The 22640-nt window shown below is 40.6% G+C and overlaps 1 protein-coding gene across 2 annotated transcripts in view; it reads right to left on the minus strand.

Annotated features, from left to right (window-relative positions):
* Positions 1 to 22640, minus strand: part of col5a1 (procollagen, type V, alpha 1) — a 96132-nt gene that overhangs the window by 52860 nt on the left and 20632 nt on the right. For both annotated transcript variants that reach the window (XM_061733793.1, XM_061733792.1), the window contains exons 2-4: positions 22412 to 22579; positions 15200 to 15413; positions 13989 to 14151 (exon numbers count right to left, since the gene is read on the minus strand). In XM_061733793.1, coding sequence (XP_061589777.1) covers positions 13989 to 14151; positions 15200 to 15413; positions 22412 to 22579 — 545 coding nt within the window. The remainder of the gene's footprint in view (positions 1 to 13988; positions 14152 to 15199; positions 15414 to 22411; positions 22580 to 22640) is intronic.

Genomic DNA, 22640 nt, shown 5'->3' on the forward strand with positions numbered 1-22640 from the left:
GCACTGCAACTGCTTTTCTATTCAAATTCCATTCTTGCGGTTTTCCTTCTTTTCTCTCTCTCTGTCTCTCTCACTCACTGCTTTCTTTATCTCCATCTCCCACAGCAGCCACAGGAATGTCAGAGACGATTACACCAGCAAGTGGCAGGATACTAGATTCGGCAAAATGAGATAATTAATCATATACCTGAGAATTAATGAGAGCACCCTGAGAGCATCATGGGACAATGTGGTTAATGGTGTGTGACGTGTACACAGAGAAAGAAAAAGTGGGCTTCTATGCCTATTGCCTACTATAGAAAAGTACTGTTAGCAGAGCCTTGCTGAAGCCAAAGAAGAGGATGGCTGCTACTGATGGTACCAACTCCATAACCAAGGCAATGTGAGACTGTAGAGAGATCTGTGGCCCAGAACTGGCATTCACTTAATCACATTGGACAGTCAATTCTGCAAAGAAAAGGTGTAAAAGGTGTGGTTTGTCCACATTTCCAAAGCCTAGTTGTGTACCAAGCTGTGGTGTCAACTTGTGACATGAGAACATATCTTTAGGTGGTAGCCACAAGCCACAAGCCATGAAACAGATATATTTTGCTAACCACGTAAACTCACCATATATATATTTCTAAAACCACCCATGTATTTACTAATTCTAAGCCCTAACTATGTGTTTCTAACTCCGACCTATAACTTTCCAATTCAGAGCAAAGAAGAAAGCAGAAAAGCTCTGTGCCTTGAGAGTCGGAGTCCAAATCAGCGATGGCAAAAGTGTGTAACGCCTGTCAAGATGTTGGACACGGATGTAATCGGAACATCTGGAGACACTAAATGTCATCATGTAGGGGCGCTGGCGTCACTCAAGGAGCCACATCTGCCTCCTTGAGTCGACGCAAACGCAGTAGTGAAGAGAGCCGCAGTTCCAGAAATGGCCACTGGGGGGTGGCTCCAAAAATGAGTAGATGTCTCCTGACCACCAGATTAAATTAACATTTACAGCCTGCTTTTTTTTTTTTCTAAAAAAAAAGGTTGTGGTGACTAGTCTGCATAGCTATACTTTAGAGCCATGATAACAAAGCAGCAAAGCAAAGTTCCCACAGGAGATGGGTCCTCTGGTCTAGACACCTTCGCCTCACATCATTTCAGGACCCTTCCACCCTGACTAACTGGACCACTAACTGCAGTCCACAGTGAATCAGCCGGCTGCTCTCGGTTTTTGGCAAGCAGAAATGTAAAATTAAACTGATACAAACACTTTTGTCACATATAGACAATGAGGGGAAATCACAGAACCCATATGAGACTGACGATAAAACTGCTCTCAAAGCCTTGTACGACATTAACAGCCCCTAACGTCGGCTCTGATGTCCTTTCTCTGAGTTACCGCTGTAGATTTTACCACCACGACTCCAGCTCGACTCTGGAGCGTGATGTTGTATAAGCTGCTGTTTTTACAGATGCACAGAAGCAGTAAATGTTCTTATACGGGACCCCAGCTGTGTGCAAGTGCTAACTCCCTCATTTAATATTCTGTTGCTGAGTTGTCAACTTTATTAGGCGAGCATTAGATCATGAAATATTTACTCCATTACCTTAAACAGAAGCATGTGCAGAGTCAGGGATTTGGTATGTTAATTAGGATGATTCTTTTTATTTTAAACCCAATTATTAAAACAGAACACTAAAAACTGGAGATAACGGTTGAAAAGTTATAAAACTGAGCTGACATGAGACCCAGCGGGAGACTAAACTATGCCACATAACAAATATCTGGCATTACCTGCTACTGCAGGCGCATATGTTGATCTGAGCTTGCGGCGAAAATGAACACACCACAAGTGGAAATGAAATGAAAACCCCGCAGGAATTAAAGCATTGCATCCAAAACTGTGAGCGACGCAAAACACATGCAACTGGTTTTCCTGTTAGAGAAGGGAAAGTGACATTTTCATTTAATCTAGAGCACAATGCATCTGATCAGAGCACTGCCTCAGGCAGATTTTATTATTATCATTTTTTTTTAGACAATAACAGAGCTGGTATTGTGAGAACCACACCCCCCCACCCCCTGAGCCCCCCGCGCTCCGCTGGAAACACGACTCCTCTCCCGGCCAACCCTCTGCCAGCATTCGGCTCTGCTGGAAAAGCTGCTGCCTGTGGCTGGGAGCGACAGCTGACCTCACTTGACACGTTTCACGTCAAAGAAACTTTCGAAGACACATAAATCCACAGGTGGACGGCAGACGCTACTTCAAAAACAGGCATCATAATGCTCATCTAAAATAGATCCCTTATCCGTTGTACCAAATAAAATATGACGACATAAGTTCGACTTTCCATTCCACAGCCTCGCCCATGTTCACATGTTGATACCTGCTGGACTGTCAGGGAGCGTCCAGACGGGGGCAGGAGAGTGCTCTGGTGAACATGAGCCAAAAATGTGTCCTCGTCTGAAACTGACCCACAATCGTGAAAAGGGAGACTGGGTTCATTGTGTTCCCTCTTCAGAATAAAAGACAGGAACAACACTGATTTTAAAATCAGCACGGCTCAATAAAAGGGAGCAAATAAGTTGCCATGGGGTGAAAATGTTGGTTAATGCATAGGCTTTTTTTTCCCACCCTTCTTTATATGAGCAATGTGTTGGAGTGATAACAGGCGCAACAGTTCACCTCAGAGCTCCATTACGTTTATTGAGAATGGAGCAGCTTCTGATGAAATAAAAAGCACAAATCAATGCTCATAATGTTTTCATATCCCGGGGAACGGCTCATTCTGACTCTGTTTACCTTTCACACCTCACAGAAGACAGAGACGCCAACTAGGAGACATCTCGGGCTTGTGTCCTTAATTCTTCTGTTCAGATGTCAGCGAACAGGAACGAGTGAGTGGGAGTGGGTCGTGAGGCTCTGGGAGGTCTGAGCTCCGCGCAGACGCTCGCCAGCTCTGAGCCACGCCTCTGTCACACCGCCAGCCCACAGAGGCACAGTCCCAGCACCTGGGCATTCTCCAGCCTCACCGAAAAAACACACACACATACCACTACACTGCAGAGGGGCTATAAATCAATGCAGACACACAAACAATCTTGATGTACGCTCCCCGCAAACCTGTGCAAGCGCACACATGCAGAGCCACACGGGTTTCAAGCAGATATATATTCCAAATCGGACAGATTTAAACCTTCACAACATCGACTTTCCCCTCCAGACGGCAGTGAAATCTCAGGGCCCAGAGCCACAGCCAACAGCAACAGTTCTGTCTGGCACCCCGCTTCTCCACCTTAACCTTGCCGCCATTGGCTATTCTCTACCATCCAAACCCTCAGCCCCCCCCCCACTGTGTTAGATTTTAATCCCACGTCTCTTAGGACTGCAGGCAGTCATGCTCCCATTTCCTGTTCTTTTGGGAAAGTGGAAACCAGAGCGGGTCCCCTTCACCTCGCAGACGTCGATTCGGAGTGTTTGGCTTGGACCATTTGCAGAAATATAGTGCTGAAGGCACACTTTAGGGGTTGCTGACACAGTAACGGAGGAACAGGGAGAATAAGGGGGTGAAAGACAAACATCTGACATGAGTTATGGAAATTCTCTCAATTATCCCCGGTGGAAACTCCGTCTGTTCTGGAGCTGCCCGAAGTCTGCTGTAAATGTGCAAAACTAGTGTGCTCTGTCGCTCATGCGTGGCATATACTGATTATAACAATTCAAACATGCATGTAGAAGTAAACACCGGTGCAAGTCAAAGCGCGTACAACAGCTTAGTACAAAACTAAGCAGAAGATGATTTCAGTTGTTACACTGCAAAAGAAAGAGCGGTGGGTTCGGCGCTTGAAGCTTAAACGGGTCTGGTCACCTTCTGTTATTGGTTTCAAAGAGGCTTGGTCGCAGAAACATCTGGATGACAGTAAGTCTGCATCCAGTCGAGAAAGATTTCACTTCACACACAGTTAGGATGCCTCCGAAACTGAGCTCAAACATGTCACTTTCCCGCTGATATGACAAGAAAACGCTGCACTCATCAGGTCAAAGCAAGATGGGGAAGTTTTTCTTTATTTAAAGGTTGATTAATTTCAAGCCACATTTATAATCCCTGCCTTCACCATTAAAGCATACTGTACATCAGATGGCCATTTCAAGCTGTTTATATCCCGCTTTTAATGTCTACATTAGCTTTGCTAAGTGATTTTTGAAACCACTTGAGGTATCTAAGAAGCATGACATCAATTTTGAAATGACACAATAAAAAAAACGGACTTTTTTATTTACTGTAAGTAGTCAAATTGACCCATTTCAGCTGGAAAACATTGACATTTTGCAAGAAATTTTGCAAAGAAATGTTGAGATTTGGAGTTTAAAATAAGATTTATTCACAAATCACCCTGTGAAGCCTTGACACCGATGGGAGCCGATGGGATTGCAGTGATTGACATGGATTTTGAAACGGAAACAAATGCAAGAAAGATATCGCCTTAAATCTTAAATATATAATTCTATTGGTCAAATTTCTGAAAGCTTTCTGTGAGGGGCTGCGCTGCCGACCAGGAACGGAGCGTAGAACTCCAAAACAAGCTATGATGCACCTTTTCAACCATGACAACTCCTGATAATGCACGATTCACGATCAAATACACACCTACCCAACACCTACTGTGGCTATAACGCTGTTTACTTATCGGCTGGGCTGGAGATATCATCGGTAAAAAGTTCTTTGTGTCCACTTTAACAACTTTTGAACCTTAGAACCTCGACGAGACCAGGATCTATGTCGATTCTGACTCCGTGAGGTGGACTCCTCCTGCTGTACGGCGTCATCCGGGTTTATTTGCTCATTAACCCACAACAATGGTCTTAGTTTGCACCACGACTAACCACTGGGTCATTCTGAGGTCGCTTGAAGACAACCTGAAGCTAAACCAACCAGTCAGAAGCAATAAAGTGATGGTGGGTGATACTGGCAAAGTGGAAAACAGCTGCTGAGTTTAAAGCATAAAAGCAGAGCAGATGGATGAGCTAACCAAACAATATACATTTCTCCTCCCAGTTTTTCCTTTCTATTTACAGTTCCATGATCCGCTGCACTATCCCTTAACAGATGTGCACAAAGTCGCATTAAGCTGCAAAATTGTATTTAAGATGAGGCCCACAATAAACAATAGTTTCTGTTTATTGCCAGGCTTTATTGCTTTGTTTACTCGCAGTGAATTTAAAGTAAAGCAGACCGCGTATACCACTCATATTGTCCACTTGAAAGCAGATCTAAAGTACCAAGCTATGTTAGATGGGTCTCTTTTTGGGTTTTTTTTTTTCATTGGAAAAAAGGGCTTAATGTCTCCTCATAATCTTGCACGCGAGCAACCATGAATGCTGGAGCAGGGCATCAAATTTCCTGGGCACCAGCAGAGAAACCATTATCTGTGCACTACACAGCGAGTTAACCGTTTTAGATTTTTAGACCCGAGCAGGGTTTTTAAATCACAAAAACTTTGGGCCTACTTTAAAAAAAAAAAAAAAAGGTGCAACTATTTGGAGCCAAAAAGTATTTTGAATTTGAATGAATTGTTTATTTCGGTTACATTACATTATTTGCAATTCAAACTGTGTGTGTGTGTGTGTAAATGACAAAACACTTTCATACAAGTTCATCAGTTTCACACAAAAAATAATAATAAACTCTGTAACCGAAAAAGGAATAGGCTGAAGCCAAAGCTTATATTTGCCTACCCTGTACTTTCCAACAGAAAACCCAGATTATCTGCAATATGAAAAGAAACAAAAAGAGAAATTTCCCTTTAAATTGTTCTGCTTAACCAAATTATACTCCAATCATTTAGCATTGTAATCCTTAATTATTTTACTTTTCAATATTTTTTTAAACGTACAACTAAAATCCTTGAAAACTGAACATAAATTAGCTTAAATCAATCATCCTGTAAATTTGCAAAGTCTTCTCCAGCGTGCAACACATTTTGTTAAATCCCAGAATAGGCAGAATAAATCCAAAAATGTCCCAAGGTGAAGATGAGTAAACAGGATGAGTGAAGCCCATCAGGCCGTTACAATATAAAAGATCATTACGAGCATCAAACTCATTGTTGCACGTTTTACTACTTTTTCCTGGCTCTGGTTGCACTGAGGGGGGCTATCACAGTCTAACCTATAATCATCTGAACCTCATCTTCTCATCCCCATCGCTCCTGCACATGGACTTCCACACCTCTTCTATTCACCCCCCCCCTTCTCACCATCAGACCAGGAGAGCCTATCAGCGGATACCAAGGAAACCTCTGGATGATGTCATGTGGTATGGCTGCTGTTCCAACACTGACATCAGAGACGGGTCGGGTGGGGGGGAGATCTCCTCACTCTTTCCAGAGTATGACCCAAGATTTTTGGCTCCTCTAAGCACACCTACTGCTCCTACTTCCTGAACATTGTTTCTCGTTTTCTCAACACTAAAACTCCCTTTAACCTTCCTGATAAGACAAACTGGCGTTTTCATGAAATCCAAATGACTACGATGTATCATCTTCCACGATACAGGGCGAGGGTGCTTTTGCTCTGCTTTGGCCAAGATAAGGGAGGCCAGGAAAGAACTGCTGCGTTTGCAAGGCTCCACCTCGACTGCTTTAATTTGCTCGCCGTCCACCGCAGATTACCTCTGAGTGAGGCCAAGCTTTCCACGTGTCCAATTTAGGTTCCCTCAGACTAACAGAGGTTGTTTTTTTTTTACTGAATGCTTCCAATTAGGAATGGGCGATATTTTACCGTCCACGATAAACCGTCAAAAAAATTCCCCACGGTAAGAATTTGTCATCTCGCGGTAAAAACGATACATTCCCGTTGATGACGTTTTTGTGTAAAGCTGATTTATGGTTCTGTGTTAAATCCACGCACAATGTATGTGAAGGAAGGAAGGAAGGAAGGAAGGAAGGAAGGAAGGAAGGAAGGAAGGAAGGAAGGAAGGAAGGAAGGAAGGAAGGAAGGAAGGAAGGGAGAAAACAAGGAAAGAAGGAAGGAAGGAGGGAGGGGGAGAAGAGGAAGGGAAGAAGGAAGGAGAGAGCAGGAGGAAAGAAGGAAGGAAAAAAGAAGGAAGGAAAAAAGGAAGGAAGGAAGGAAGGAAGGAAGGAAGGAAGGGAGAAAACAAGGAAAGGAGGAAGGAAGGAGAGCAGGAGGAAAGAAGGAAGGAAGGAAGGAAGGAAGGAAGGAAGGAAGGAAGGAAGGAAGAAAGAAAGAAAGAAAGAAAGAAAGAAAGAAAGAAAGAAAGAAAGAAAGAAAGAAAGAAAGAAAGAAAGAAAGAAAGAAAGAAAGAAAGAAAGAAAGAAAGAAAGAAAGAAAGAAAGAAAGAAAGAAAGAAAGAAAGAAAGAAAGAAAGAAAGAAAGAAAGAAAGGAAGATAAATTCCCGTTGATGACGTTATTGTGTAACAAACATGGCGGATCTGAGAGCGAGATAGATTCATAGTTAAAAAGGTGGAGTTGAATTGGTATTTTTTTTATCGTCATTTTTATCATTATCGGGATAAATGCCAGAAATTATCGTGATACATTTTTTAGTCCATACCGCCCATCCCTACTTCCAATACCCAGAGGACGGGCATTAAAATATCTGTTTTTTCTTGGAACAGCAGTGAGCAGGGAGATCTGGAGGGACAGTCTGTGGACGGGACTTTAGTTTTTGAAAAATACAAAAATTCACGAAGGCCTCGACATTCAGGGAGCCGTCAGGACGAAAACAAACACTTCCAAAGGTCAAAATCTGGAGTTTCTTGAAGGTAATGACACTTAATGACTGACATTTATATGGGCTTACAGTTATGTGAAGAAGTTGGGACCCACTTTTAATCCAATGTTTAGTTTTTTTTGTCCGTTAAAACACAAAAACGCTTTGATCATAGTGCATCTTAGTGTTAGACAAATACAACCTCAGAAAAACAGGAACTTTTAACTATTTTCACTGCACCCCCCCAAAAATAAAACCCTGTGGGCAATACTAAGTACCCCCATGATTCAATAGCTTCAATAGCTTCAATAGCCCCATGATTCAATGTGAGAGATAGTCTCTCACATTGTTCTGGAGGAATTTTTGTCAATTCCTGCTTCACTTTACTGAAGTTTGTGGGAATTTGCTTATGCACAAATTTTCTTAAAGTCTTAATTTCCACCAACATTATTATAACCCCAAAATAATCCCAAATCATCACTCCTCCCCCCTGAGATGTCTCTGCTGTGTTTAGTTTTTGTGTTAAGACCTAAAAAGCTGCTCATAAGATATTTTCCCAGAATGCCTGTGGTTTGGTCAGGTCCAGTTTTATCAATCTCAGTCATGCTTATATGTTCTTTTCAAACAGAAGGCAAAGCATATTTTTTCAGGCTTCTTCTGATTGAGCTTTCTTGGACTTGGACATATGACACGCTCAATGAGGTCTACCTGAGATATTGCTCATGTTCTTTATTCAGATTCTTTTCTGTTTTATTTTAATATATTTCTATCTGATTTTGGGATAAATATGCTTAGGCGGCCATTCCAGGGAAAACTGGCAGCAGTCCTGCAAGCTTTCCACTTTCAACTCTACAGAAATGGTTGTAAAACCAATCCCCTATTTTATAAGACCATTGATGATGTCTTTCCCTCTTGGCATTGTGGTAACACTTACCCACCTGAATGGTTCAAAATCGCAAACTACCCAAATCTCTGGTTTCCACATCTGCTGATGATTTACCCATCATGATTATCAGCACCCGGCTGCAATTTATCCTTTTTTTAATCCCATGAAAGCAGTAAGGGGGTACTTAGTATTGCCCAGATTTTCCCCTTCTAGTTTAATATTCTTAAATAAATATTAGCAATAGGAGGTTATATGCCATTGCTGTTTCAGGCACCTTAAACTAAAACCCACTAAAATCAGATGAACATTCATTATCTTTTTAACAAACACAAAACCATATGAGAGGGGACTAACTTTTGCACATGCCTGTACAAAATCACTTGCAACAGATGAGCATTAATTACAAGGTATAACACCTCCCAGTTTACATAAATACCTAAACATAATTTAAATCGCTTTTCTCTAGCACTAATGCAAACAGAGTACTGTTATCCTGCTAAAGCAGGACAATATGGTACTTATAGAGTGTCGACAGTCTCACTGTTGCCACCATAACCTTGTTAGACACAAAACCACAAATCACCTCAGCGTATAAGTACTACTTATCCTCTGAATGCAGCACATAGCAAAAATACACCGAATCATAAAAATAATTTTTAAAACACAACACCGACACACCTTTGGAAATGTAGTCAGGCTAATAAAATAAAATAAAAAAAAAGTCAAACTGTGGAAGAAGGTTTTTTTCTTATGAAGACTTTTTAAGCCTTTCAGTCAATTGTAATGTCACTGCCAGTAAAATTGTGTGTGTGTTTTCATGCTGACCACCTCTCGGTGGTAACTGACTCTGGCAAAAGTCAACACAGGATCAGACTGAACTACAAAGAGGCAAAGGGAGTAAGGGGAACAGAGCAGCTCAGCCTGAGTATAATTTGGAAACTATGTGGCATATTTTCCATTTTCTGCGCGCACTGGAGCCTATCCTGTCTCCTGGCCGGCAGACGCACAGCAGGAGGGCTTCAAATATCTCTAACAAACTATCAGTGCACTCCCACGGCAACCACCGGGCCATTACTGCAGCTCTGATAGCTGGATTTCAATCCTATTGCCAGAATTTTGTTTTTGATATGTCACTGTTGGCAAAGAATAAAAGTTAGATCATGAATGCAACTGGATAAATGAAGTCATCCTGTTGGCAACTGGAGGGAAAGTCATTAGAAGAAATAACATAACATAAACATAAACACAAGTGGAACAAATACTTCTGCATGTATGCCTCATTAAAAGTTCATTCCACAGTTTCACTCAAAATGTGAACAGCCTTGCACTTCCTGTTTCACCGGAGACTCCAGTTTCCCATGACGAAGCAATCTCACAAACGGAGATGGTAGTATTAACGATAAATATAAAATACGTATTACAAACACAAACGTTTTTTTTTGTCATTTGTATTTCTATTTGAGCATTAAAAATGCATCGTATTTTGTATCAACACACTTCAGTGCTTTGTATTTGGATTAAAAATTATTTTAAAAAAGCTTTCTGAGGTGTCAACAAGAAAAACAAGGCATTTCGACTCTGAATCGTTGCTGATGTCTTGCCCAGGCAGTTCGCAAGAAAGTTGCTCCAGCGTACGTCAGCAACTCATAATTCTCTCTTAAAGGATTTAGTAAACAACTTTCTCTGCCACTTAAGTTAATTTCACATTTATTACTAAGATCAAAATATAATTTTTATCTACAACATAATAATTTAACTAATTCAGTTTACAAAGCTGAAGAAGTTGGGTACAGTTGTACCTGACGGTGCTTGCGGTCGCTCATTTCAAAATCTTGTTTCGTCTCCCGTGGTACTCATTTTTGATGTTTTTGGCAGTGGCAATCTGAATCAAACTGAGGTAAGGTGGTTCCGAACAACTGGCAGACTTGTTTGCTTTGCCCATTTTTCAATTTATAGATTATAGATGGGTGGAGTCAGCTCTTGCCAAGATGGTGTTGTCCGGAGTCCTGAAACCCGGGCTTAAAACTGATTCTCCATGAAAACCTCACGGTGGGTTTGTCAAGTCCTTTTTCTAGATGGATATCAACATCCAGTCTACGAATGGGTGATATTTTACCGTTCACGATAAACCGTCAAACGGTAAGAATTTGTCATCTCACGGTAAAAACGATAAATTCCCGTTGATGACGTTTTTGTGTAAAGTCGAATTTATGGTTCTGTGTTACATACGTGAAGGAAGGAAGGAAGGAAGGAAGGAAGGAAGGAAGGAAGGAAGGAAGGAAGGAAGGAAGGAAGGAAGGAAGGAAGGAAGGAAGGAAGGAAGGAAGGAAGGAAGGAAGGAAGGAAGGAAGGAATGAGCCAGAAAGAAAGAAAGAAAGAAAGAAAGAAAGGAGCCAGAAAGAAAGAAAGAAAGGAGCCAGAAAGAAAGAAAGAAAGAAAGAAATGAGCCAGAAAGAAAGAAAGGAGCCAGAAAGAAAGAAAGAAAGAAAGAAAGAAAGAAAGAAATGAGCCTGAAGAAAGAAAGAAAGAAAGAAAGAAAGAAAGAAAGAAAGAAAGAAAGAAAGAAAGAAAGAAAGAAAGAAAGAAAGAAAGAAAGAAAGAAAGAAAGAAAGAAAGAAAGAAAGAAGGAAAGAAAGAAAAAAAGAAAGAAATGAGCCTGAAAGAAAGAAAGAAAGAAAGAAAGAAAGAAAGAAAGAAAGAAAGAAAGAAAGAAAGAAAGAAAGAAAGAAAGAAAGAAAGAAAGAAAGAAAGAAAGAAAGAAAGAAAGAAAGAAAGAAAGAAAGAAAGAAAGAAAGAAAGAAAGAAAGAAAGAAAAAAGGATAAATTCCCATTGATGACGTTTTTGTGTAACAAACATGGCGGACCTGAGAGCGAGATAGATTTATAGTTACAAAGGTGGAGTTGAATTGGTATTTTTTTTATCGTAATTTTTATCGTTATCGTGAACAATGCCAGAAATTATCGTGATACATTTTTTAGTCCATACCGCCCATCCCTAATCCAGTCTAACATTTAGCTTGATACTTTTAACTCAACATCAGATGGTTGTTTTGTCAATGTTGCACCGTGCCGTAAAACGGTTGAACATGTTAAACACAGAGAGGAAATGTGATAATCTACCATAAAAATGTCTAAATTACAATAAGAGAGTGTCTCAATGTACAATTGGTTCTCTCAAAATTAGTGCGGACCCTGCTCTAGGTGTCTTCAGGACCCTGCACAGGTCACCATAAAAACCTGGTTTTAGTTGCAGGGTTATCATTAGGTCACGATTCTTAAAAAAAAAAAAAAAAAAAGAGGCGTTTTCCTTTTTGATTTCCATACTTTCATATATCTGTCTCTGCCGGAGCTGGGGAGGTTAACTTTAGGGTTTGCAGAGAGGGGGAGTGATGTCATATTTCTTTCTGTCTGTTCTCGCTGTTCAGGGGGGAGGTGAAAGGTGAGCGGGCTCAGCATCAGTCACATCAGTCGGTCTCTGTTACTAATTATTATTGAGTGCCTCTGCCTCATACCGTAATCCTCCTTTAAACAAGCACAACTGTGAGTGGACAAAGGCGACACTATTCTTGTGCCTTGTTATCGCTGTTTTTAGGTGTGAGCGCATGTGTCTCACAGCAGTCATGTTTAAGAGCCACAAATATTCACACAAAAGCCTACTATAGGAACCACACACAAGCTCGACAAGTATAAATTCATACAATGAGCCATATCAGGTGTCTCCCCCTGTATTCTGGACACTAAAAGGCTTCCTATCACGGTCCCACTGTAATAAAACAGATCCTACCTTAAGAATCTTATAGGCATAAATGCTCTAATTCTAATGATGAAAAACATGCAACTGCTTGTTAAAAAGCTCCGTGGACAAAAAATGCTGCAGCCTGTTCAGACAAAGAATCCTGACATGAAGCCACCAGCAGAAATATCACAGTTTGACTTATAGCTTTAACCACTGTCAGCCACACTGCGAGCGGAGCGCTAAACCAGAGACAAAACTGGCCGCGATGAGCTGCAAACAGCTTCGCCACGGGATATGAGTTTGTTTGCGGACAATGTGGAATACAGGGCAGCTAAAATTAAGGCCGATTTGAAACCGTGAGCGTGAATGGCAGAGGTCGCTGGATTACATGTTTGAGGGACTCCACAAGCCAAATCCTTACATCTAAAGAGGATGTGGCCAACACCAAAGACACTCATTTTGAAGCAGAGTGGGCACTGAGAGATGACCAACATGTACACCACAGCCACGTGTGTCTGCACAGAGAGTACAGTTACAGTTCTGCTTTGCTTTTATCTCATGTCTATAGGACTTTAAAAGGGTCTGTTACAACCAAAAACGTAATAATGGCCAATAACGTAATAACTGCCGATAACGTAATAATTTTGGCCATTTCAAATGTAATAAGGCCAATAGTGTAATAATGTGCCAATAATGTAATAAAACCTTTGAGCCAATAACGTAATAACTTTTTGCCGATAATGTAATAAGGCATTACATTATTGGCTGGTTATTACGTTATTGGCCTGGTATTAAAAAATTATTACAAAATTATTACATTATCGGCAAAAAGTTATTACATTATTGACTCAAAAGTTTTATTACATTATTGGCACATTATTACACTATCGGCTTTATTACATTTGAAATGGCCAAAATTATTACATTATTGGCAGTTATTACGTTTTTGGTTGTAACAGGGTCCATATTATGCTTTTTTTTTACTTTCACAGGTTGAAAATGATCTAAAACTGTCATATACCCAGTTTCCAGGCCATATATCTGTAATTTGAATAGGTGCATGATTGATTAAGCAGTAAATTAAAGGGTTTTTGGTTGTTATTTTTGTCCCTAAAATAGCATATAACATCTACTAGTACACTAAACTGCAGGTGCATCAACCCCGCCCACGTGGAGTCACCTAAACAGAAACATTTCTAATTGTGCCTGTTGCTGTGCTAAATGATTGACAGTTTGATTTGTGTAGGAAAATATCCAATCATAGCAGAATGAACGGGGAGCAGTGGCAAAGGGGGAGGATGCTAAACAGGGTGCTCACACAGGAAATAGAGGATTTAAGAGGTACAACCAAATGAACCCGGAGTTTTCTGAGTCACGATTGAGGTCAAATTACTCTGTTGCGGAGCCTCGTTCATAGGAAAAGGGATCAAAAATGCATAATGAAAGCCAAGCTGATTGAAATGGATGTGTAATCTGTAAGAAAAGACAGAAGAAAACCCTTGTCTGGCCAATTCGGAGGTTAAAAATGTACAAAGATGACTGGAAAGGTATTGAAGCATGCAATCACAGAAGAACTTTAAATGATCCATTTCACTACAGTAGAGTTACACCATTTAAAACATTCAGATTAGGACTCAGGGAGTAAGGCCTACCTCAAAGACTTCCTCATCAAGTATTCTAGTTCCAAACACTATAATTCCTTTAGTATCAACGATGGGTCGGGGGCTTCGGAGCAGCTTCTGGGTGGTCTTCTTTTTACAGTCCAGAATGAGGGTGATGGTCTGTTTGTGAACACTGATAGCCACTCGATGCCACCTGGAATGGGGAGGTAAAGTTAATTCACACACTTACTGGGTTACATGCAGCCCAATTACAAAGAGGCTTAGGGCCTCTTTTTGTGTTCGTCAGTTCAAATTCAAATATTTGCAACGCCGTTTTCTAAAAGCTTTAGCTAATGAGGAGTGGGAAACCCACACCGACTCCAGGCACAAGCTACATTACAGAAGACACTGAGGGTTACAAGCGCAATGACACCGATTGGGGCTGAACACAGAGGCAAAGTAACCCGGCTCAGGTGCTGCAAGATCACAACAAAAAATACAAGCCAATATCAAAGCCTGGCTCGTTCACCTGGAGGCTGATTAGAGGGGGAAATGGCATGGGTCAAAGACGTATAAGGCCTTTGAGTAGCCCATTTTTAAAATACTTAAAATAAAGATATTTTTGGCCATTTTCCAAACATTTGAAATGTAGTGTACACGTGAAAACTTCAAACAAAGGTATTTTAGTGTTTTTAAACCTTTAAACCGTCATTTGGGGCGACCATTTATCTCAAATTAATAGATTTCCATAACAAAATTTATATTTTAATAAGTATCAGTAATTAAATTAACTGTTCAAGAAAGATAGACACATTTTTCCTTTCATTTTTTGAAAACCATTTTTAAATACATTCTATCCATAATGGCAGTGTCACCCTCTTACTTACTCTAAAATTCATAAAACTGATTTAAAATGTGTACAAGGTGTATCCACTTATGCATGACTTATGCATGCTATACCAATAATTTATATTTGAACCAAAACTGATAGACATTAAATTTTGAATTTGATACAGAATTGCCATTTGTTGGTTACCCCACATGACAGGTGGTCACCCCACATGATGTTTTCACACTTCAGATGGCAGAAAATGACCAATAACCAACATGTTTAAATAAAATAAGAGTGGGCACATGTAGAAGGAACGTATCAGACATACATGTTATATTTTTTATTCATTTTTATGTTTATTATTAGGTAAAAAGTTCCATCGGACAGAAAAAGTAAGCGTCACGTCTTTGACCCATAAGCATGAACTTACTTTCCGTCAGCTAGGTTGACTCCTCTGAACAAGGGGTAATCCTCGGGGCTGGGTTTGCCTGTGTGGTCCTCGTACAGGAACACGGGGGAGCGGCCCACTTCCAGTCCGAGCTGCTGGATGCCCTGTTCGTTGTACACAGAAAGCAAGAAGGACTGGCTGCCCTTCTTAGGCTTCACCGTGGCCATGATGGAAAAATCCTCAGGGAAGGCATCGCCTGGATTGGACAGAGAGAGAGAGAGACATCTTGTAGCGTGAGGATCAGCTGATCGACTTTCATCATCATAAGATGAAGGAAATACTTGGTTTCTGTTCAGAATGTTGTAATTGTATTATTTTTATTATCTCTGGAGACATACTGTGATTCTTAGTGTTAAGATGGAGCATAATATTTTATTGTTAAGACAGAAATCAATTAAGGTTGAGGACTTGGTATGGCAGGGTTTGAGCACCAAAAAGAACCAAGAATCAAGAGCGCGGGGCCCAAAATGTAACAGGATAGGATTCTTCTGACGGGGGACGCCAGCAGGCTGGAAGCCAGAGAGACGAGGAAAAAAAAGCTCAAATAAGAACAGAGTGGTTCATTTCCAGCACACCACAGGATGAGAAGCATTAATGACAAAAACATGTGATCCTGGGAGACTTTGTCAAACTTCCCTCTCCTCTTCCCTCCTCTCCCACAGCTGATGCCTCTAACAGACATCGAGAAGCTGCAATGGCGGGTTGGAGAGGAACAAAAAAAAAAGATTTTTTTTTTGCAGGAAAAATAATTAAAGCCACATTTATTTGGAAATGGAAATACCAACAATACATTGCTATGCTAGCACATGAAAGATATGTGTTAGTCTCCATCTGCATGGTTTCTTTGTGCAGCTATTTCCTTCATTTTGCCAGAGTATGGAACACATCTGTCGGACGACTTCCCTGCAAGGGATGTATTCAGGTCCCCATTAAAAAAAAAGGCCGGCTTTCCAACTATCCGAGGAGAAGAATGCTTGCAAAGTCGGGTTCGAGCTTCACTCGAGTTCTCTGATCTTTCAGTTTCTCAAGAAACAGGCGATCAATATATGTTAAGGTCATTATCATGATGAGAAACCATCAATTCGGATTATAGTTACCATTAGCAAAGAAACCACATGAAATTCAGTAGCTTTCTGTTGCTGTTTAATGTGTGCAGAGGAGAAGTTTCCAGAGGAACGGAGAAGCGAGGTAGGGTTTGAGGTTAAAGTGGTATTGTACAGCTATGAAACCCCAAGTCGCCCTTCATTTGCAATATAATGGGTTGGAAAACTGTGGAAAATGATAGCCAATCATGAGCTGAGAGGAGAAAAGAGTGATTTTGCTAATGTGACACTTTTTGCTTTACTCTTTATTCTTTTCCTTATCGATCATCGCGTCAGATCCTCAAAGTCTGTTTGCCTTTGTGTCTTGTCTCTCTGGCTCTTCGTCTACCATTCCTTCATTGATGCCAGGCATCACATCACATCATGCGGACAGCACATGTTTTGGCAGGGTGCTCCTTCAGGAATTCTGCTTGGTATCATATGAGAAGCATTGCTTTAATTGACAGAGGCTTCTCTACGGCAAGAGTGGCAGCACATCAGCAGAAGGAGGACAAGGACCTTTTAAGAATCTCATATGGGAGCGGGTTTGGTAAGACAGACTTAAAAAAAATGGATGGTTTGATACATGAAATGGAAATGCTACAATAAAAAACGGGAAGAAAAGCTCTGTCTGCCTATAAGCCACATCTGTCAGAGAATCTTTTGGCACAGTATGGGGTGTTTGAGCGGAGGTGAAGGGTCAGCCGAGGGGTGAAAGGTCATATTTCTGACTAAGCTAAAGTTATTACTGTGACATATCATCTAAGACATGACGAGTGGCTCAAACAAATGGGGTAAGAATGAACAGCTGTATTATAATGATCAGAATTCTTCAATTCCATGGTGCTGAAAATGCTCCCTTGTTGAAAATTATTTTCTTACATCAGTCCTTTATGAAATTGTAGCGGGTGCACTAGGAATGGGCGATATTTTACCGTTCACGATAAACCGTCAAACGGTAAGAATTTGTCATCTCACGGTAAAAACGATAAATTCCCGTTGATGATGTTTTTGTGTAAAGTCGAATTTATGGTTCTGCGTTACGTACGTGAAGGAAGGAAGGAAGGAAGGAAGGAAGGAAGGAAGGAAGGAAGGAAGGAAGGAAGGAAGGAAGGAAGGAAGGAAGGAAGGAAGGAAGGAAGGAAGGAAGGAAGGAAGGAAGAAAGGAAGGAAGGAAGGAAGGAAGGAGCCAGAAAGAAAGAAAGAAATGAGCCAGAAAGAAAGAAAGAAAGAAAGAAAGAAAGAAAGAAAGAAAGAAAGAAAGAAAGAAAGAAAGAAAGAAAGAAAGAAAGAAAGAAGGATAAATTCCCGTTGATGACGTTTTTGTGTAAAGTCGAATTTATGGTTCTGCGTTACGTACGTGAAGGAAGGAAGGAAGGAAGGAAGGAAGGAAGGAAGGAAGGAAGGAAGGAAGGAAGGAATGAGCCAGAAAGAAAGAAAGAAAGAAAGGAGCCAGAAAGAAAGAAAGGAGTCAGAAAGAAAGAAAGAAAGAAAGAAAGAAAGAAAGAAAGAAAGAAAGAAAGAAAGAAAGAAAGAAAGAAAGAAAGAAACAAACAAACAAACAAACAAACAAACAAACAAACAAACAAACAAACAAACAAACAAACAAACAAACAAACAAAGAAACAAAGAAACAAAGAAACAAAGAAAAAGAAAGAAAGAAAGAAGGATAAATTCCCATTGATGATGTTTTTGTGTAACAAACATGGCGGATCTGAGAGCGAGATAGATTTATAGTTGAAAAGGTGGAGTTGAATTGGTATTTTTTTACCGTAATTTTTATCGTTATCGGGATAAATGCCAGAAATTATCGTGATACATTTTTTTGTCCATACCGCCCATCCCTAGGGTGCACACTGAGGCTGAAAGTCAGCATTGTTCAAACGTGGGATGTTCGAAAGACTGATCAGCAACATTAGCTTCTCTGTGGTACACCTTTAACTGGGGGATGACACGTTGATAGGTTAACTTTTTAATTGCCTTTATTCTTGGAAAAGATTACCTTTTTTCCACTGGCATATAGATTACTTTCCACATCTGTTTTTCACTCACTTTGGGTGTGATGTCACACACCCCTCTCGCTTGGTTGTATACACCTTACTTGTTCAATATCATGCGTGTGAACCACACTCGTTTGGGCTTGCGCACTCATTAGGTGTTGTCTTACAACTCAGAACCCTCCCCAGGTGAAGAGCTACTCTAGACGAACCAGCACAGCCTGCCCCATCTGCCCCACCAAGAATCTGATGTCTGAAGATAAACTCAATCAAAATTAAGTGGTGAGAACAAGGAAAGAAGAAAGTAAAAAAAAAACAACAACTGAAAACAGTTGATTAAATGAGGTAGCTTTGTCCTCAGGACCCTCAGAGATTCAATTAGTTTGGTCGGGGGTGGGGGGGTCGTTTGGAGAAGCTCCAGTTTCTCAGGAATGTGTCTCCAAGCTCTTTGCTGGAGGCCTCTAGATGATAGATACCTCACTGTTCGTTTGGTGTGGGGCTGAGCTTTGTCTTTATGTGTTGACAAGGAGGTAATGGGAAAGCCCTGGTGCCAGAAGTCCATGGAGCTGATGGTGTCTTCCCGATAATCATTGTCAAAAGGGCCCAAAAGCAGTCTAGTATGAAGGCAGGCATCCAATGATAACCCTTGACGTCTGAAGCGCTGCTTCAACCTAAAAGAAACCCCTTTTATATCGTTGCGACTAGTGATGCACCGAAATGAAAATTTGTGGCCGAAACCGAAACCGAAAATAATAATAAACAATAAAGGTAGAAAATATTTATTGAACATAAAAAAATGAAGCATTATGTTGTTTTGGTTCCACCTCCTGGTGAATGTTTGGTTCAATTTTGATGGGGTTAGTTTTTGGTTGGCCAACGATTTATTATGGGAGGGGCTAGTCTATTAGGTAAAATTCTTACGGGGTTAGTTTTTGGTTGGCCAACGATTTATGTAGTGCGCAACGATACGGGACGGAGCGGCCAGTCTATTTCCTTATTTTACAATGCCGTTATTAATTGTTCGTTTTTTTTCCCCACTTATTCCACCGAACACCGAAAGTGTTTTTTTGCCATTTTCGGCCGAACAATTTTGGTTACCGAACAATCGGTGCATCACTAGTTGCGACTAAAGGTCAGCAACTTTTTATCATCTATTATAAAGCCACAAACTGATAGATGATGAATCATTTCATGAGATGAGGTATCTTTAATCATCTTGCGACTAAAGGTCTGCAACTTCAACAATGTGATTGATGAGGAAAGACTCATAAAATGTAATCACTTGATAAATATTAGCCAACTTGTTAGTGCCTGAAGGCATCTGAGAGATGAGTATCTCTTGATTCTTGTATCAACCCATGAATTAAATGGAGTGATTGTAATTAAGCAGGCAGGGAGCTGAAAGGAAGCACAAACACGACTTGAGATGTCTGCCTGATCTGGCTCCAGAGGGTCACCTCATTCATTCACGGGGTAGGGGGACCTGTTCAGAGACAGAGGCGTGTCAGCCAGCTTCAGATCCACCTTTGCTTGTATATGCATGTACAAGCAGCGTATTCTAGACACATTAGGGTTTCATATATTCAGAGAGGGCAAGAATTATCAATTTTTTTTTTTGTCATAGATTTATCGGGCGTCCAGAGGAAAACGCTGGCAGTTTTTCTTTTGTGACATTAAAATGAAAGAGAACAGATGGTTTTTCCTTCATCCTCGCTTCTCATTCACATAATCAGGGTAAGAAAGGTTTCCTCTGTTTTCAATGCCTCCCCAGTTTTTAAATGAATCATCCCTTCCACGTGTTTGCCTAATGATTGCATGTCTGAACTTGCTCCTTTCCAACACATCATCACAGACCGTCTGTGGTTGCGGGGTCATGGGCCAGCTTGTTCTCAATCACAGTCACCGTGTTTTGTTTCATTTTTTTTTAACAGCAGCATTACAATCATAACAGAAGTAGCATGTTTGCATACCTTTGATCCGTTTTACAGAACCCTCTATGCAACTTTATTTCTTACTTTTTTTTTAATCAGGATTCTGTGTTGATGTGGCTTCGAACCAAAGTCATAACTCAGTAGCAAACTTAGTTTAAGGGGGCGGGAGGAGCTGGGATGGAGAAAATGATCTCACGAGTGCAGCTGCCTTCTGGAATATATTAGATGCACATTCTCGTAACAGAAAACAGAGAAAGGCCACATCACAAACACTAGACTGGCTTTTAAAGCCTTCATGCCACAGACGGCTAGTTAGGCTGCTAGCACCTTAAGACTATCTGGTGCCGTTTATGAACCCCTGCAGTTGCTTTGTTTTATGTAGACTGTTATTTTGGAAGATCCAGAGTGGCTTGTGTGTAATTATAGCATATGAGTCTAAACAAAGACCCACATTGGACTGTGTCATAGAGCATCAAAGTGAGCAGCATTTGTTTGATTGGCGAGCATGTAAGGGCATGCAGGCCACAAAAGCCTTGTGGCTCAACTTTAAGCCCAGAGGAAGTGCCATGCCACGGATCAAAGGTCCACAAAGGCCAGCGAAGCATCTCAGAGGACTGTGGATGGGAAAGTCATCCAATCTAAGCTTTGTGGCAGTTTGGATAACAGGACGGGGTTTTTGTTTTGGTTTTTTTTGTTGTTTCTTTTTTCCATATCTAGACAGCAACAGCCTTTTTCAGGATGAAAGGTCAGTGTGTCTCACTGGGCAGGAGCTCGATCAAACATCAGGGAACAAAAGCCCGCCTCGGAGAGATGATAGAGGAGAAACATTATGATGCTTCGGGGGATAAAAGAAAAAGGGAGGAAAGACTGCTGGAGAGAGAGGAAAGTAATATTGCTGCGCAGCAGCTCAGAGCCACGTCAGCACGAGACGACACAGCTGAAGTGGAACCCCGAACTTCCCTCTCATCCGTCACCCTGTTTTCACTGCTTTTACGTGCTGGAGCGGCAATATTACAGACCGAGACCCCATATAACTGAAGAGTGCTTTGAGCGACAGGCTTCACTTTTAATTCTACAAGATCCAAACGTCTGAGACGAAGCACCAAAAGTAACTCAGTAGAGTTAGCTTAAGTTAGAAAGAGGTTACTTGGATGCTGCCAGCCCAAGTCCATTTCCAAGCATATCCAATCAGAATACAGTGCTTCTGAATGACTGTTTATATGACATATTACCAGAGGTGGGTAGTAACGAGTTACATTTACTCCGTTACATTTACTTGAGTAAGTTTTGGGAAACTTTTAGGAGTAGTTTTGAATCACTATACTTTTTACTTTTACTTGAGTAGATTTGTGAAGACTCTTACTCCGCTACATTAGGCTACGTTGAGCTGTTACTTTTCTTTTATCCTTTTATCCGCGTAAGCGTCAATCTCATGACATCACTGAGTGATTCTTTGGGAAAAATGTTTGTTTTTGCATGTTTTGTCACATTTACACAGACTCAAACACACACACAGAGTTTCTATGAGTTCATGGGTTTGTTCAAGTTCTGCCTGGTTAAAAAAGATAAGTACAAAGGCTTGAAATTTTGTGCTACTTGTGCTTAATTTATTTTTTTATTCTGTTATTTTATTTATTTTATTATTTATTAAAGTACTTGAATTTACTTTAAGATTATTTTAATTTAAGCTATTTTTTTATTTTTTATTCATTTTAATTTATTTTATTGATTTAATTTGCCTGAAGATGATTATTTTGTACTTTTGTCTGTTTGAATGGTTGTGTTAAAAAAATAAATCAGATGTTACTCAACAGTTACTCAGTACTTGAGTAGTTTTTTCACCAAGTACTCTTTTACTTTTACTCAAGTAATTATTTGGATGACTACTTTTTACTTCTACTTGAGTCATATTATTCTGAAGTAACAGTACTTTTACTTGAGTACAATTTTTGGTTACTCTACCCACCTCTGCATATTACTGATGCTTTTGACGGACGCCAGAAAAGACAGTTAGACCCCTTTTTAGATTGAGATGCATCAAACCTAGGTTTGAATCCAATTTGGGTGGGGGCGGGGTGGTGGTTGGGAAATTGGCTTTAATTCAAAAGGCTTTGATCTTGTTTTGTTGCCGGGAGATTGTTTCTTAAATGTAGGAAAATGTGGCAGAAGGAGTTGGACACTCACCTGGGTACAGCTGTTTGGTGGGCGCACTGAGCTGGGCGTCTTTGGATACTCTGTAGGCTTCATCAGGTCCTTGTGTTGACCTCCTATGTGAGCAGAATCCCGTTGATTTTGTAACACCATCAGGTAAACTGTGAAAATCTAAAATCTTCAAGAGGTCAGCTGGTTCCGCTGCAAAGACAGAAAGAGACACAAAGAGAAAAAGGATGTTAGATTTACGAAGGTTACGAAA

This window comes from Cololabis saira, chromosome 11 (genome assembly GCF_033807715.1).
Source record: "Cololabis saira isolate AMF1-May2022 chromosome 11, fColSai1.1, whole genome shotgun sequence".
Classification (NCBI taxonomy): Eukaryota; Metazoa; Chordata; class Actinopteri; order Beloniformes; family Belonidae; genus Cololabis; species Cololabis saira.